The following is a 16,213-nucleotide window of genomic DNA, read 5'->3' as shown; positions in this document are numbered from 1 at the left end:
GCACAGATGGGAAGGGGGCATAAGTGACTTGGGGCCCCTGGGGTGGCTCAGTAGGTTAAGAATCTGCCTTCAGCTCAGGTCATGATCCCAGGGTCCTGGGACGGAGCCCAGCTCAGCAGGGATCTGCTTCTCCCTCTCCCTCTCTGTTCTCAAGTAAATAAATAAAAATCTTAAAAAAAAATAATAAAGTGACTGAGGTCGAATGGCTGGGGGCATCCACACAGCAGTCTGTCTGGGTAGGGCAGGCTTAGCCTCTAGGCTTAAAATCATAGTGCGGCTTTGGGGCTTTGACCCTGCTCCAGTAAAATCTGTGTAGCTTTGCAGTTTTGCCTTCAGATTGTGTTGTCTGGCAGCTCCTTTGCCCTGAGGGTAGTAAGGGCCCGGATGTTCCCCCAGCCCCGAGGGGCCCTCTCTGCTTCACACAGCCCGTTCAGAACCCTCAGTGAACTCAGGGCCCCCACCCCTCGACTCCCTTAGAAAAGGAAGTCCTACAGTGGAGCATGGACCAGGCTCTGCTCATTCCTTTGTTCTCCTCGGGCATCCTCTCCGCTTTTCCACTTTGTAAGACTACCACCACCATCGCCAACACCAGAGAGAGGCTGAAAGGGCCCTGTGATGCCAGTAACATCCACTTTATTGCGTTGGGGTGGCGCCGACAGCCCGGCTTGGGGCTGAGCCACCCTCACAGGTTGTTGAGCTCCAGCAGGGTCTGGTCAAGAGTCTGGTGAATCTCCACGTTCTCCTCCTTGGCACTGGCCAAGGTCTCTGTGAGGAGAAGCAGCAAGTGAGGAGGGGAGAAGGAGGAGGAGACAGGCTGGGAGGGGGGTGGAGGCACAGGGAGACCTGAGCATGAAGGGATCTGAGGAGCCCGAACCAGGGGCAAATGGACAGACTAACTGAGACATACACGGAGACCTCCCTGAGGGCTTCAGGGGCCTAAGGGTGGGATGGGGAGGCTGAGTCATTAACTAATTTACCTCCTTCTTTGGAAGGTTTAAGAGAGTTGGAAACAGGAGGAAAGACAAAGACTGAGCCAGAAAAGGGTGGGCCAGACAGACAGACAAGACTCAGGCAGAAAACAGACCTGCAGCGAAAGCCCCATGTCAGCATCCAGTGTCTTCCCAAACCTCACCCCAGACCTCCCACCACCACCTGGCCCTTCCTCAGCCCCTCCCCACCTGGCTCCCTGCCAGCCCCCTCTTTCTCCTGGCACTGCAACAGGGTGCTGTGAGGTCAGCGACGGGCCTGGGTGCCTGGGTGAATGCAAGAGCAAGGCTCTCAGAGGTGGCAGAGGGCCCACGGGGATTGACGGGTAGTGTGTGCCCACGTGCAGCAAGACAGTGATAGACGGGGTGGGGGGTTCTATGTGCATTACAGTGTTCTGTGGGTGAGCTCAGTATGGGGGGGTTGTCACAAGATTGGGGTTGTCTGCAAAAAAGCCAGGATCTCTGTGGGAGTGATGGAAGTGCTCTCTGCAGGGCAGGAAAACAGCACCGAGACCAAGGTGAGTTTATTAAGCAGCAGAAAGAGGTAGAGGCTGGAGAGTGGAGTGGGTGGATAGGAGGTTGAAGCATGTGCCAAGGTGGGCGGCAAGTGCGGTTGGAGCTCTCCAAGGCTGCACCCAGCCTGGCTGCACGATGCTGGCCATTCTGTGCCTCCTCTCTGCCCCCTGCCCACAGAGAGAATGGAAAGGGAGGAGAGAATGGGCTGAGGGGGCCACATTGGCGTGGGGCTCAGAGGGAGGTGATGTCGTTGAGTGCGTTGTCCAGCTCCTCGCTGATAGCCTTGTACTTCATCTTCTGTGCATAGACTTCATCTGGGGGGGTGGTTCAAGGGAGGGAGGCCAGGTAGGAGTGTGGGGAGAGGGAATGGAGGGAAAGAGGAAAGGAAGGAGAGAGGGTAATGGAAAGAGAATAAGAGTCAGAAGTGGACAAAGATGGAGTGAGAGAAATAGACCAGAGAACAGGCTGGACAGCCATGAGGGCTCCTTCTTCCCCTCTCTGTACCCCTGTCTTTTTTTATTTTTCTCTGTAGCCCAAATCGGTTCTTCCCCCTCTGGAGCTCCTACCTTCCCCAGGAACTTGGGGGCACAGTGTTTTGAATAAGTGGGAGTGCTTGCTTCAAGGGGAGGGTGCTAGAGCCTGAAAGGTCTAAGGTCCTAAAGTTTGGAGATAAAATTATGGCTTGCCTGAGAAGGCTGGAAGCACAAGAAGTGGGCATTTAGAAAGTGAAAGAGTTATCATAAAATAAAAAGAAAATACAGTTTAGATAGGAAGGACATTTTTGCTACTAATGAGAAACAGCCACAGATTGGCAAATATACCTGGGTGTTTGTTTTCATCAAATCTAGCTTAAAATAGTATTTCCCATTAATGTCATAAAAACATAGATATTAAATCAAATCCCTCTACTATACTTAATAAAAAGATCTTTGTGATATAGTGTGTATTGTGTTGCACCTGAAGACAGAATTGTCTAGGCCAGTGGTCTGAGGACCAGCAGCATTGCCATTACCAGGCAGCTTGTCAGACATACAGATTCTTCAAGCCCAGAGTCAGGAATCACTTTGAAGTAGGATTCAGGAATCTGTGTTATAAAAATTCTCAGGCAGCCCAGATGGCTCAGCACTGATTTAGTGCCACCTTTAGCCCAGGGTGTGATCCTGGAGTCCCATGTCAGGCTCACTGCATGGAGCCTGCTTCTCCCTCTGCCTGTGTCTCTAATGAATAAATAAATAAAAGCTTAAAAAAAAAAAGTTTAAAAAATAACTAAAAATTCCCTGAGGTGTTCTCATATGCATTCAAGTTTGAGAAGCACTGGAGTTGGTATGCTGCAACCAGATGCAAGCACTTGAATGGTGGGCACAGCTCCTGGAGCTGCTGGAGTCCTAGGTGGTCCAACACTAATTTATCCAGGACAAATGCAATGGGAAAATAAGGGACAGATGTACAGTCATGGGCAGCATGGACCCACTTAAAGAGGTTTGGGGGTACAGGGGAGTATCCCTTTACCTTCCAGGTCATCGATGGTCTTCTCCAACTTTGCCACAGACCTCTCGGCAAACTCTGCTCGGGTCTCAGCCTGGGCGTAAAGGTTAAGAGGGAGGAATGACAAAAATTTGGCCCTCCCAGTCAACCTCTCCTCTTCCATCCCTATCCCCAAAGTTCTTGCCATAGGCAGTCTCTCTGGCAGGGACAGGGGGGCTCGAGGGGAGAGTGGGGACTGGAAGGACTCTCACCTCTTTTAGCTTCTCCTCCAGCAGTTTGATCTCCTCTTCATATTTATCTTCTTTGGTGGAATACTTTTAGGGACATACATATGCCATCAGTAGATTGCCCCCATAAATCTTTCACTCCACTGAGCCCACAGGCTACTCCTGATCTTGTCTCCAGGGAACACCAAGCCCCTCCCTGCCTGGGCCCATCACCTCCCTCCCCTGCAGGACCCCATCCTCACTGGCCCTCTACCCCCTTCTACCTTGTCCGCTTGGGCTTCCAGAGATTTCAAGTTGTTGGTAACAATTTTCAGCTCCTCCTCTAGGTCCCCACATTTACTGTAGGGGGTGTGTGGCAGGGGAGGGGGGGTGTGAGGACACAGTGTGGGAGACAGTGGAGATGGCACAGTGAGGAAGGGGTGGAGGAGAGAAGAGAAGAGCAGAGTTGTGAGAGTGACAGCAGGCAGAGTTTGTAAGCCCAAGGCCTTTCCCAACCCCCAACAGGTGAGAGAGCAGCCTGAGACTGGGGAGCAGGTGAGCTAAAAGAAAGCACCATTGCCCATTGAGGTCACTACCTCCTCCTCTGAGGCCATCAGGGACTTGAGGGCCTGGTCCATGGTTCGGAGTTCCTCCTCCAGCTGCCTGGCTCGGCTGGGGGCAGCAGTTAGGGGTCAGAGGACAGGACCTGTCCCTATGGCCCCAAGCCTGGGAAACTGCCTCCCACTTGCCCCAGAGCCACGGGACCAGGCTGAGTTTCATTTGCTATCCCCAGGTAGCCTTACCTCTCAGCCACCTCTGCTCTCTCTTCTGAGCGCTCCAGCTCTCCTTCCAGGATCACCAGCTTCCTGGCCACCTGGGGGGAAAGGGACAGAAGAAGAGCCCTGGTGAGTGGCTGGGAGTATCTGGGAATTGACGGGGAGAAGGAAGTGGGGTAGGGCTGTCACCTCCTCATATTTGCGGTCTGAATCCTCAGCGATGTGCTTGGCCTCCTTCAGTTGCATCTCCTGCAGCTCCATCTTTTCCTCATCCTTCATGGCTCGGTTTTCGATGACCTTCATTCCTCTGAGAGGCAGGGGCAGAAGTGGGGTCAGGACCAGCAGAGACAGGCTGCCCGCCCCTCCCCGGCCCACCCCCTGGGAGGCCCCCAGCCCACCTCTCACTCTCGTCAGCTGCCTTCTCAGCCTCCTCCAGCTTCTGTAGGGCTGTAGCCAGGCGCTCTTGCGCCCGGTCCAGCTCCTCCTCTACCAGCTGAATGCGGCGGTTCAGGGAGGCCACATCTGCCTCGGCCTGTGGATCAAAGGCCAGAAGTCAGAGGGGCTTTGTCTGTCTTGGATGAGGATCAGAAAGGTTCCAGAGGCTGGTAAGATTCTTGTGAGAAAGAATCTGTTTCCTAGCTTCCAGACTTTGTCTATTTTTCCCCCTAACCAGCCATCTTCTATTCAGACTCTGTACTCCCAGCCCAAAACGTGCATTCCTTAACGAGCTCCACTCCCCTGCTCCAGGGACTCTTCTAGCACTGTGCATGGTTATTTTCCTGATAGTTATCTGCAGGTCCTTCTGCGTCGCTGAAAGCACTCCAGTGCTCAGACCAGGTTTGAGGAGCCCTGACTCCTCCAGGGCAAAGCCTGGCTCAGCTAAGGGGTGAGGAAAATCAGGCCAACCAGATCCCACCACTGCTAAAAATAGCCAATCACTGAGTTAAGCTCTGTGATGTCACTGGCTGCCAGGCAGACTCCCAGCTAGGGCCTCAGGAGGCTCTCTGGCCCAGAGGAGACACTCCAGGCTGTAACAAGGGGCTTCTTGCCCAGGGGGAGGCTGCTGGAGGCGGTGCAGGGCAGTGTGAGTGATACATATTCAGCCCCTGATCTGCAATATGGAGGCAAAACCTTGGAGGTTTGGGGGATGGTCCATGGAAAATGATACCTTCCGAAAATGAGAGGGCAGAGCCAAGATGGGCCTCCCATGAAGGAAAGTGAGGGAAGCAGTGCAGTTTGGTGTTAAGAGCATCGGCTCTCAGTCAGACTGACATCTGTGAGCTCACTCGACACTTGTGTGACCTTGGACAACTTATTTCATCTCTCGAGGCCTGGGATTCCTCCTTTGTAAATTTTAAATCTGAGTTGACACAAGCAGTTCCTCCTCTGTAGGCTGTTCTAAGATAACACAGCACTTCTAATAATCAACAGGACCGGGTGGGAGGCTTATAAAACTAAACAGGCTCTCTAGCTCCATGCTAGGTCCACTGAAATGAGATCTCCAGGGCAAGAGCTTGGAAATCTTTTAGTTTTTTTTTTTTTTTTTTTTTTTTAAGCTTCCAAGTGATTCTGATGATAAGCCAAGTTTGGGAAACAATCAAATAATATGCAGAAAGCACCTGAGCACATTGCCTGCAGAATCCACACTCCATAAATGTTAGGTTATCCCTGTCTCTCCCTCAGAGACAACGACCTCAAGGTTTAAGATTGGAAAGGAGAAAGGGCCAGTGTAGGGGAAGAAGTGAAAGCAGGAAGGGATGGGTGGCAGCCCTGGGGGCAGAGGGTGTAGGAAGCAGGTCCTGGGTGGTACCCTACAGCAGGGGAAACACAGCACCATATATAGAAAGTAGTAGCTTGTCCTCCAGGTGCTTTAGGCCACCTAGAGTGGCAAAGGCCATCGTGGGCAGAGGGCCAGATGACTCAGTGTGGAAGGATTCTGGGGACAGCACTGGGGGTTGGGAAGAATGACCCTGGGAGAACCTCAGGGGTCCACTCTAGAGAATGATGAGACTCTATAAAAGGAAAGTCCTCTTTGTGATAGTAGGAGGACAAATGGCTCTGAAGAGTCTGAGAAGTCCTGGGGTCCTCATCACAGGACTGATATTTGCCATTTTCCGTTTCTCAAGCTCTTCCTGGTTATGGATGCTGCTCTCCAACTAGAGGATAGGCACTACTGTCCCTACTGGATAAACATGAAGAGAGAAGGGGGAAACCGAGGCACGGTGTGAGTGAAGTGCGGTGTTCAAGGTCATACAATAAGTCCGGGCAGTGTTTGCTATTGACTCCTGGCACTACTGCCCTGAGTCCCCAGCTCTGTCCTCGGCCTCCCCTCCTCCCCTCCAGCCCCCACCCAGCTCCTTGGGTTTCCAGTCCTGCTTCCAGCTGCACTGGGCCTTAGTTATTTATAGAGCGTCAGATGCCCAGGGCTGTCTTTGCTAGCAGCTGTAGGTCAGTTCCCTCCCAAGTGCCAGGGCTGGGGGAGAACCAAAACCAAGCCTGGAGGTCAGAGAAACCAACCTGGGGTGGGGGTTGGGGAACATGGGTAATGGTCAACATAAACAGTAATGTCATCTCAGATCTCAGATGTTCAGACATACTTTTGCTAATCCTTCCATATCTCCAATTATAGGCTTATTTTAATCCTGGATGGAAGGCAAGTGGGGAAACTGAGGCAGAGAACAGTACAAGTACCATATGCAAAGTCATATGGCTATTCCCCAACCTCAAGGTGGGGGTTGGGAACGGCAGAAGACAGAGAAGTCTGGCTAGGGGATGTGAGGTGGGCAGAGAAATCTGAGCAAACAGGACCTGCTAAGGTGGCTGCCTTGGCATTTGTGGTCCTGTCCCTCTGCCCTGTGGCCTGGCCTGGTCTCAAGGCTGACAGCTTAATGAGGGTAAATGAGGGGCCATTAGAACCTGAGCTGGGTCCCAGTGCACAGCAGGGCTGCTGGAGCCAGAGGTCAAGGCCCGGGAATTTCTAATGGCCCCCCAGGGGTGTAACTCAAGTCAGATCCCATCTCTGGATTCCTCTCCCCCCTCCTACCCAATAGTACCTACACCCATACCCCACAAATGCAGCTGCAGCCTCTTCTCCACTTCCAGCTAGAGGATTAATTGAGGTAGATGGTAAATTCTTGTACCACCCACCCCCTATGATGACTCACACTGCTTGATCACTGTACATTCTAAGAGCTGGAACCAAATGGAGTTACAGGGCTGTCTTCTGGGGGAAGTGGTGGGTGGTTTTGATTTACCCACTGCCTTAGATTAATTGTGCAAGCTTGCCCTAGCCTGGGTTTCTGAGAGGAAACCATTTCTGTTCTGGTACTGGGGATGTCTAGGTCCTCTTTCCCCTACTTCCCCGTGTCTGGGACCCCTCCCAGTGCACTCTCCCACCCTACCCTGGGTCCGCACTCACGTCGGTGGCCTTCTTCTCAGCCTGCTCCAGTTTTTCCTGGGCGTCCTTCACTGACTCAGAATACTTTTCCACCTCATCTTCTGTTCCTTTCAGCTTCTTCTGGAGGGCCTGCTGCTCCTCCTCCAACTGCGGGAGAGAGGCCTTGGTTAGTTGGGCCCTGAGGTCAGGAAGGAGGCAAGGTTGTATGAGGGAGATTTTAAAAGATATTTAGGGGCTGTCAGGAAGGAAGCAGGATAGTAGGGGAAAGACAGTGCAGCCAGGGGGGTTGAAGGGGACCTGGTAGGACAGAAAGCTTCCAGCCTCCCAAAGCTGGGGCTGCCCCTGCTTTGCAGGGGCTGCCCCTGCTTTGCAGGGGCAGGTGTGGAAATTGGGGGATTGCAGCTCCCTAGGCTATGGTGGGTGAGATTAAGTGTGGCTTTGGTCAGGTCCCTGATGGTACTGGATGGGTGAGCCTGGGACTGCAGGCCTCAGGCTAGGGGGCACAGGGCAGGGCCTACCCCTCCCTTGTTGGGGAGGAGGGGGCTGCGCTGGGTCCGGGGCCCCCACCTGCTTGCAGCGGTCCTCAGCCTGCTTCTTGTCGGCCTCGGCCTGCTCCGCACGGTCGATGGCATTCTCCTTGTCCAGCTTTAGCATCTGCATCTTCTTCTTGATCGCGTCCATGGCTGCGGTGGGGGGCGGGCCGGCCGGCGGGCAGTGCGGACGGGACGAGCTGGGCTGGCTGCGCGGACTGGGCGCACGGGTGGCGGGCGAGGAGGACCAAGCCGGACTGGGATGTCCCAGCCGCGCGGGCGCCTAAAAGGCTGGGAGGGACCGGGCGGAGCCGGGGGCCGGGACCCTCCCCCATCGCCGCGCAAACCTTGTAGGGGCAGAAGCGCAGCCTGGTGGGGGGGCGGCGGCCGCCCCCTGTGCCCACCCCCTCGGGGCCGCCCCCCTCGGGGCTCCTCCCCTCCCCCACCCCCAGCCGTCGGAAGGTAAAAGTAGCCGGTACGGTCCGCTGGAGAAACCCTGGCCCTGCGGAGGGGAGGGGACCGTCGGGCTGGGGGCTCTGCGTTTCCTCTGAGTGACAGCCCGGCGCAGTGGCAGCTGCGGCTGGGGCCCCTGGGGCTATTTCGGGGCGTGAGCTCACGGCAGCTGCGCGGGCGCAGGGACCCGCGTGCCCCCCTCAGCTGCAGCAGCCGCTGCCCTTAATTTAGAAGTTTCCTGTAAATCCCCCTGGATTAAATGTCTCTTGGGAGGCGGGGCTCCTCCGTGGTTCGAGTACCTCAGTTTACCCTGAGTCCCAGACTCTGCGTCTGCGTTCCCGACGTGGTAGTGACAGCGGTGAGTCTCACCGGGGACTTGGGGAAACTGAGGCAGGAGGGGATTTTTTTTTTTTCCCCCCCAGAGCCCCGGCCCAGTGCGGAGCGGGGTCCGGCCTGCTGCCCCCGGAGGGCGGGCCTGCCCTCCCTTCCCCTCGCTTCCCCTCCCAGCCCCTGCCCCAGGAGCCAGGGCCCCTCCTCTACGGTGGCGGGGCGCCCAGGTACCCAGCTCCGCACCCCGCCCCGCACCCCGCCCGCCCTGCCCCCACACGTGCCCCGCATATTTGCGCGGTGGCTCGGGCCGGCGCGGCGCGGCGCGCTCCCGCCCCCTCCCCCCTTCCCCTCCCCTCCCCCCTTCCCCCTGCCCCTCCCCGGCCCCTCCCCCCGCCCCGCTTTCCCTGGGCCCCGGCCGCCCCGCCTCCCCGCCCCTTCTCCCTGCGGACTCTCCCGTCTCCTCCTGCGGGCCAACTTTACGCCAAAATTTCTTTTCTGCCCTTTTTTGGGCTGTTTCCCCGTGGGGAGGCGGGGCCGGCCTGGGGCGGGGAAGGCGGGGGGCGAGGGGGAGAGTTGGGGAGCCCCGGCGTCGGGAGTCGGGGGCGGAGGCGGCTGCCGGGGCCCGGGTGGCGAGCGTGAGGCGCGGGGCTGCCCGTGTTCGTCTTCCCTCGGGTGGGGGGAGGAAGGGGAGGGCGGCTCCGAGAAGGGGGAGGGGAGCCCGGGCGGAGGAGACGCGGCGGCCGCGGCCCGCCTCGCTCCCCTGAGGCCGAGGCGGGGGCCTGGCTCTGGCGGGGGGGGTGGGGACCGGGGGAACCGTGGGAACCGGGGGGACCGTGGGAACCGGGGGGACCGGGGGGACCGGGGGGACCGGGGGGACGTGGGCCCTGGGCCCGGGCCGCGGGGTCGGGGTGCGGAAACGTGTTTAGACCCGCTTAGCTGCCCGCCTGCTACACGTGGAACAACCTGACCTCGCAGTGCTCATTCCAGCCGTGTCCCTGCGCCCCCAAACTCGCGGGAGACCCGTCCACCCTCCCAGCACCCGGTGCTAAACCCCTGGGGGCTTCCAGGCGCACCCCTGTCCCTCAGTTTCCACAGCCACTTAATGCTGCGGTTACATTGCCTCCACAGGTCCCTCCGCCAGGTCTCCGGGGTCCTGCCTGTGGCCCATGTGGTCTTACTCCTCGGTCTCCATTTCATATATTCATTCAACTGAACCTTGACATTGTTAGCAGAGTCTTTTAAAAAATCGGTGCCAATGTGATCCTAAAATCGTCCAAAACCCCTCCCTCCTCCCTCCCTCCCTCCTTTGAGGATAGAAATCCACATTTCTTAATATGGTATCTGAAGTCCATCGTTTTGGCCCCTGCCTATCTCTCTGCCTCATTTCCTTTCATCCCCATCCTCATCCCCAAAACACAGACTTGTACCTCATGCTGCGTTCATACTGAATTATATGCAGGACCTGGGAATAGCCTTACTTTTCTTAAAGCTTCCACCTTTTCTGCATTTTGTTGCCTCTGTCTAAAATGCTCTTCTGGGGCAGCCCGGGTGGCTCAGCGGTTTAGCGCCGCCTTCAGCCCGGGGAGTGATCCTGGAGACCTGGGATGGAGTCCTGCATCGGGTTCCGTGTGGGGAGCCTGCTTTTCCCTCTGCCTGACTCTGCCTCTCTCTCTCTCTCTCTCTCTCTCTCTCTCTCTCTCTCGGATAAATAAATAAAAATCTTTAAAAAAAATGCTCTTCTGTGGGCTGATTCTGGTGGCCTTAAAAACTAAGATCAGGGGATCCCTGGGTGGCTCAGCGGTTTGGCGCCTGCCTTTGGCCCAGGGCACAATCCTGGAGTCCTGGGATAGGGTCCCCCGTTGGGTTCCCGGCATGGAGCCTTCTTCTCCCTCTGCCTGTGTCTCTGCCTCTCTCTCTGTGTGTCTATCATGAATAAATAAAAAAATCTTTAAATTAAAAAAAAAAAAACTCAGATCAAATGATAGCCCTTCTGGGAAGCCTTCCCTGACCACTGCCTGTCTCATTTCCTTCACCTAATGGATGTGTGTTCTTGGTGTAGGCTCCTATAATTCTCAGAATTCCTGTTATAATTGTTCTTGTACCTACCTATGGGTCTTCTTCATTGGTGGGTAAGTTCTCTGGAACAGGGACTATCTTATTCAAATCCAAATCCCCAAAGCCTAGCAAAGCATCAGGCATGAGTTGACACTCCATAAACTTTTGCTGGGTAAACTTTTTACGCACACAGAAATATTAATATTATCTGGATTTTTTTTTTTTATTATCTGGATCTAAAGGAACTCATGGTCTAGTGCAGCAGTTCTCAAACTCCCCCTGCCCCCAAACTTACTGGTCTTAGAACCTCTTACATTATTACAAATTAAGAATGGTTTGAAGATCCAAAAACCTTTTGTTGAAGTGGATTATATCTATCAATAATTAACATATTAAAATGGAAACTGAGGGCAGCCCCGGTGGCACAGCGGTTTAGTGCCGCCTGCAGCCCAGGGCATGATCCTGGAGACCCGGGATCGGGATCGAGTCCCACATCAGGCTCCCTGCATGGTGCCTGCTTCTCCCTCTGCCTGTGTCTCTGTCTCTCTCTCTAGCTGTGTCTCTATGAATAAATAATAAATAAAATCTTAAAAAAAATAAAATGGAAACTGAGAAATTTAAAATATTTATTAATTCATTAAAAATGACAGAAATAAACCCATTATACATTGACCCTGTTAACATAAAGGATTTTTTTAACATACAGGATTTTTAATTGATGTATAATTAACATCCAATGTTATATTAGTTTCCATTGTACGACATATTGATTCAACAATTCTATATATTACTCAGTGCTCACCATAACTGTAATCACCATATGTTATTACAATATTATTGACTATATTCCCTATGCTGTACTTTTCACCTCTATGACATTTATTTTATAACTGGAAGTTTATACTTCTTAATGCCCTTTATCTATTTCATTCATCCTCCCACCTCCCCTCTGGTAACCACCAGTTTGGTCTCTATTTAAGAGTCTGTTTTTGTTGTTATTGTTTAAGATTTTATTTATCTGAGAGAGAGAGAGCATGCAAGGGGTCGTGGTGGTAGGGGCAGAGGGAGAAACAGAAGCAGACTCCCTGCTGAGCAGGGAGCCTAACATGGGGCTTGATCCCAGGACCTCAAGATCATGACCTGAGCTGAAGGTGAATGCTCAACTGACTGAGCCTCCCAGGCACCCCTTGTTGTTTGTTCATTTGTTTTTTAGAATCTGCATATACATGAAATCAAATGGTATTTGTCTTTCTTTGACTTATTTTACTTAGCCTAATACCATCCCTCTAGGTCCACCATCCATGTTGTTGCAAATGGCAAGATCTCATTATTTTTTATGGTTGAGTAATATTCTATTGTGTATATCTGTATACCACACCATCTATTCATCTATCCATAGACACTTAGGCTGCTTCCATATCTTGGCTATTGTAAATAATGTTGCAATAAACATAGGGGTGCATATATCTTTTTGAATTAGACTCTTCATTTTCTTTGAGTAGATACCCAATAGTGAAAATACTGGATCAGGGATCCCTGGGTGGCGCAGCGGTTTGGCACCTGCCTTTGGCCCAGGGCACGATCCTGGAGACCCGGGATCGAATCCCACGTCGGGCTCCCGGTGCATGGAGCCTGCTTCTCCCTCTGCCTGTGTCTCTGCCTCTCTCTCTCTCTCTGACTATCATAAATAAAAAAATAAAAAAAAAAAGAAAATACTGGATCATATAGTATTTCCATCTTTAATTTGTTGAAGAATATACTGGTTTTCACAGTATTTGCACCAATTTACATTCCCACTGACAGTGCACAGGGTCCCCTTTTCTTCACATTCTCACCAACAGTTGTTATTTCTTGTCTTTTTGATACTAGCCATTCTGACTGGTGTGGAGTGGTATTTCATTGTGATTTTGATTTGCAGTTCCCTAATGATCAATACTGTTGAGCATCTTTTTATGTGTTTGTGGCCTTCTTTGGAAAAAATGTTTATTCAGATTGTTTTTTTGGTGTTGAATTGTATAAGTTCTTTACATATATTAGATATTAACCTCTATCAGATATATCATTTGCAAATATCTTCTGTTCGTTTTCTGTTTTGTTGATGGTTTCCTTTACTGTGCAAAAGTTTTCTATTTTGAACATAAATTTTTTTTTAATTTATTTTTTTAAGATTATTTATTTATTTATTCATTAGAGACACAGAGAGAGAGAGAGGCAGACGGAGAAGCAGGCTCCATGCAGGGAGCCCAATGTGGGACTTGATCCCCGGTCTCCAGGATCACGCCCTGGGCTGAAGGCGGCGCTAAACTGCTGAGCCACCTGGGCTGCCCTGAACATAAATGTTTTTAGTAAAAACTATATTCACCTCCCTAAATTAGTGTGAGGATGGCAGTTGTATCACATTTTTACAAATCTCTTTAATATCTGACTTAGTTGAGGACATGGATTCTCAAAATCTACTTGTGTTTTTATTGTTATAGGGTGGTTTGTTTAAAGTGCTGTATATTCAGAAGAAAATTTAGTCTCACACAGGTATATAGCTGGAAAAAGAGTAGTATATTTATAGTCTTTTCAGGTAATTGTGTATATTCTTTGCTACTACCTCAATACTTGACAATTGGTGGTTTCTTAAGGGTTACTTGCAATGTGGAATCTGAAACCACATCAATAACTTTTTTGTACTATGTTACGTTGGTCTGTGTTGCATTTTGGTTGGATTTTTTACCCAGGGATAATTATGTAACATCATGCATTTGTCATTTAGAAAATATTGATCCACTGAGATATGCAAATGTTCCAAATATTAACACATTTCATTATGCATTATAAAAAGAAATCAAATTCCTTAATATCATGTTTGGTTTCAATGGATAAGTCTAAGTTTTAAGTTTTGAGAAGCTATGAAGCTCATGGTAGCAGACCTAAGTTTTCTAGAATTCTAATTTTTACTTGAAAGCTCAAATTATATCATTGGCAACAAATACTTTTGGGTTTGGGGTTTTGGGGGCACTTGAGTGTCTCAGTCTGTTAGGCGTCTGCCTCAATTTTGGCTCAGCTCATGCTCAAAGGGTCATGGGATTGAGCCCCACATCAGGCTCCCTGCTCAGCGGGAGCCTGCTTTTCCCTCTCCTCCCTGTTCATGCTCTCTTTCTCTCTCAAATAAATAAATAACATCTTTTAAAAAAATGATCTTGAACTTATGGACTCCTGAAAGGTTCTCATCTCGGGCACCCCTAAGTGCTGTTTTAAGAATTGCTGGTTTATTAAGATTTTATTTATTTATTCATAGAGACAGAGAGAGACAGGCTGAGACACAGGCAGAGGGAGAAGCAGGCTCCATGCAGAGAGCCTGACGTGGGACTCATCCAGGTTCTCCAGGATCATGCCCTGGGCTACAGGCGGTGCTAAACCGCTGCCCAGAATTGCTGGTTTAATGGGTATTCGAGCCCCTCCCCAGAGGTCTCCCTGAGGCATCACTAGTAAGAGGTGTGTGATTGGTCACAGTTCCTAAGGACATGGCAGCGAAGTGGTGGCAGGAATAAGCAGCTGTCCTGGGCTGATAGCTGGAGTTCAGACAGTCTGGACTACTGCTTATTGGGAGGTTGTAGAAGGGATTTGATCTCTCTGGTTCTCAACTCACGATGCTAGGACATTGAATCTGGGTTGAGGGGGCCACAGTGGTATGCACTGGAGTTGCCAGGCCTCTGCGTCAGAGAGGTGATAATGCATCTCTATTTTCCAGTGCTTAGTGTGGGCATGGCTTAGTAAATATTGAATGAATTAATCACAGGTGACAGGAGTGTTGGTAGGAAGTTGGCACCTGATGGGCTGCCCTGGGGAAGACAAAGTAATTCCACCTACTTTAAACTTACTCTAATGGAATAGGAATAGAAGATGTGGCTTCAAGGTGAAAAGTGTCCAAGAGAAGTAGTGGGTGGTGTTGAATTTTACTTGGAGGGAGAGGCAAGGATATATACTGGGCAACAGGGCTGGTTAAAGAATCATGCATGAGGATTGTGGCAGACCTAAGAGGATGGCCACCTGGCCCGTGCCATGTGGGCAGAGTGGGGGGGAATGTGGAAGGAAATGGAAACAATATCTACCTCCCTGACCTCATTCTTCCACTAAACCTCCAGATCAGCAGGGCTCCTGGAACAGGGCTACTGGTACCTGCCTGGCCACGAGGGGAGCTGTGCCCCCTAATGAAGCCTTATACTTAGGTCAAGCTTTTTCCATTTTCTTCTAGTGCTATTCTAGGCAGGAGTAACAACAAGGTCTGGAAGGGCCTATACATGCCCCAGCCAGGTCAGCAGTAGAATCTACCTGATGCAGCCTCAGCTTGGATTCTTTGCTTGTTAATAGCCTTGACCAAATCTGTGGCCATAGTTCTCTGAGGCTCAGACACTTGTATCTTATAGGCTTATTCTTTTCAGCAAAAGTGCTTTTGGAAATTTGAGTTTGGCCAGGAACTGGATTTGTTCAAATACCATGAGCAGTTAGGAAGAACGGAGTGTCCCTGGTAGCCACAAAGAGCAGTGGCAGCTGCTGTCCTAGCAGTAGAATGATGACACTTGGTGAGGTGTAGGCGCTGGCCAGTGAGCTAGGGGACAACAGGAATAGGACTTCTCGGCTTCCCAGCTCTGGTGACTTTGGGGATCTGGGTGCAAGGAGGAGGAAGGGGTTGCAGGGGGCAGATTGCCATCATGAGCCCCCACTCCATTTCTGAGCCAGATGACCTTGGTGACAGAACTGAATCCCAGTCTCTCCTCCGCATTCCCTTTCCCCAAGAGGACTCTCCCATCTCCTCACAAAGCCAGGCAGAGGTCGCAGGCGGAATCACCTTTATTGGAGCATGACCTGTTTGGGGCTTACAACCCCGCGGCCCCCACAGGTAGTTGGGGGTTGGGGTAGACAGTATCAAAAAAAGAGGAGTAGAGCCAAGGCTGTGGGGACTGGCTGGAAGCTGCTGGCAGGGTGCAGCGGGCAGGAGCCCTGGCAGGTTCAGACTGAGGTACAGCAGCATTAATAATACTCTTGGAGCGTTAATACTCTAGGGAGGGGCAGGCACTTAGGGGGCCCTAGGGCATGAAGGCACTTGGAGTCAGGGAGGGGACAGGGGATGTGCAGCGGGACTGGGGAGGACCAGGCCCAGGGTTTGGCAGGCACTTTGGGGAGTGCTGGGGTTGGGCGGCTTGGGCCCGACAGCCCAGAAGGCTTTGGTAGTGGCAGGCACAGTCTCTGGGCTGGGTCTGCATTAAATAGAAGTGGCTGCCCTAGTGCTCATCCCGAAGCTCTGAAGGCAGGAACTTGTACTGCTGTTGCCGAATCTGTGCCAGCTTCTTCCGCGCCTCTTCCAGCTCTCGTTCCTTCCGAAGCATCTCTTCCTGTGCAGCAATGATCTGAGGGATGGAGATCCGGGACTCAGTTTAGCGAGTACATGCTTGGGGTACAGGGTCACGGGGCCAGTGCAGGCAGTGTGACT

At 51.9% G+C, this 16,213-nt stretch overlaps 2 protein-coding genes across 10 annotated transcripts in view; both read right to left on the bottom strand.

The window, feature by feature from the left end:
- Positions 1 to 616: 616 nt before the first annotated feature.
- TPM2 (tropomyosin 2) lies at positions 617 to 8,246 on the bottom strand. Of its 4 annotated transcripts, none has more exons than XM_026013238.2 (9): positions 7,934 to 8,246; positions 7,388 to 7,513; positions 4,368 to 4,501; positions 4,159 to 4,276; positions 3,997 to 4,067; positions 3,478 to 3,553; positions 3,239 to 3,301; positions 3,012 to 3,081; positions 617 to 1,816 (listed from the first exon to the last, which is right to left on the bottom strand). In XM_026013238.2, exons 1-9 carry the CDS (start codon positions 8,045 to 8,047, stop codon positions 1,734 to 1,736), a joined length of 855 nt encoding a protein of 284 aa, XP_025869023.1. In that variant the 5' UTR covers positions 8,048 to 8,246; the 3' UTR covers positions 617 to 1,733. The 4 variants fall into 4 exon arrangements, with proteins under 4 accessions (XP_025869023.1, XP_025869021.1, XP_025869020.1 ...); XM_026013236.2 differs by lacking the exon at positions 3,478 to 3,553 and adding an exon at positions 3,790 to 3,865 and having other exon boundaries at positions 7,934 to 8,192; XM_026013235.2 differs by lacking the exon at positions 3,478 to 3,553 and adding an exon at positions 3,790 to 3,865 and having other exon boundaries at positions 617 to 765; positions 7,934 to 8,192.
- Positions 8,247 to 15,555: 7,309 nt separating this feature from the next.
- The window catches only part of TLN1 (talin 1), a 32,817-nt gene continuing 32,159 nt past the window's right edge, over positions 15,556 to 16,213 (bottom strand). For all 6 annotated transcript variants that reach the window (XM_072727957.1, XM_026013271.2, XM_072727958.1 and 3 more), the window contains one exon: positions 15,556 to 16,130. In XM_072727957.1, the coding sequence (XP_072584058.1) occupies positions 16,005 to 16,130 (126 nt within the window). In that variant the 3' untranslated portion in view covers positions 15,556 to 16,004. The remainder of the gene's footprint in view (positions 16,131 to 16,213) is intronic.

Source organism: Vulpes vulpes, chromosome 12 (assembly GCF_048418805.1).
Source record: "Vulpes vulpes isolate BD-2025 chromosome 12, VulVul3, whole genome shotgun sequence".
Classification (NCBI taxonomy): domain Eukaryota; kingdom Metazoa; phylum Chordata; class Mammalia; order Carnivora; family Canidae; genus Vulpes; species Vulpes vulpes.
This window is presented reverse-complemented; position numbering and strand designations above follow the sequence as displayed.

Coding starts and splice junctions, on each gene's coding strand:
- TPM2 (XM_026013238.2), bottom strand. CDS start 8,047: ATGGACGCGATCAAGAAGAAGATGCAGATGCTAAAGCTGGACAAGGAG. Junction 7,514..7,933: donor CTGAGGACCGCTGCAAGCAG/GTGGGGGCCCCG, acceptor TCTCTCCCGCAG/TTGGAGGAGGAGCAGCAGGC. Junction 4,502..7,387: donor CTGAGAAGAAGGCCACCGAC/GTGAGTGCGGAC, acceptor TTTGATCCACAG/GCCGAGGCAGATGTGGCCTC.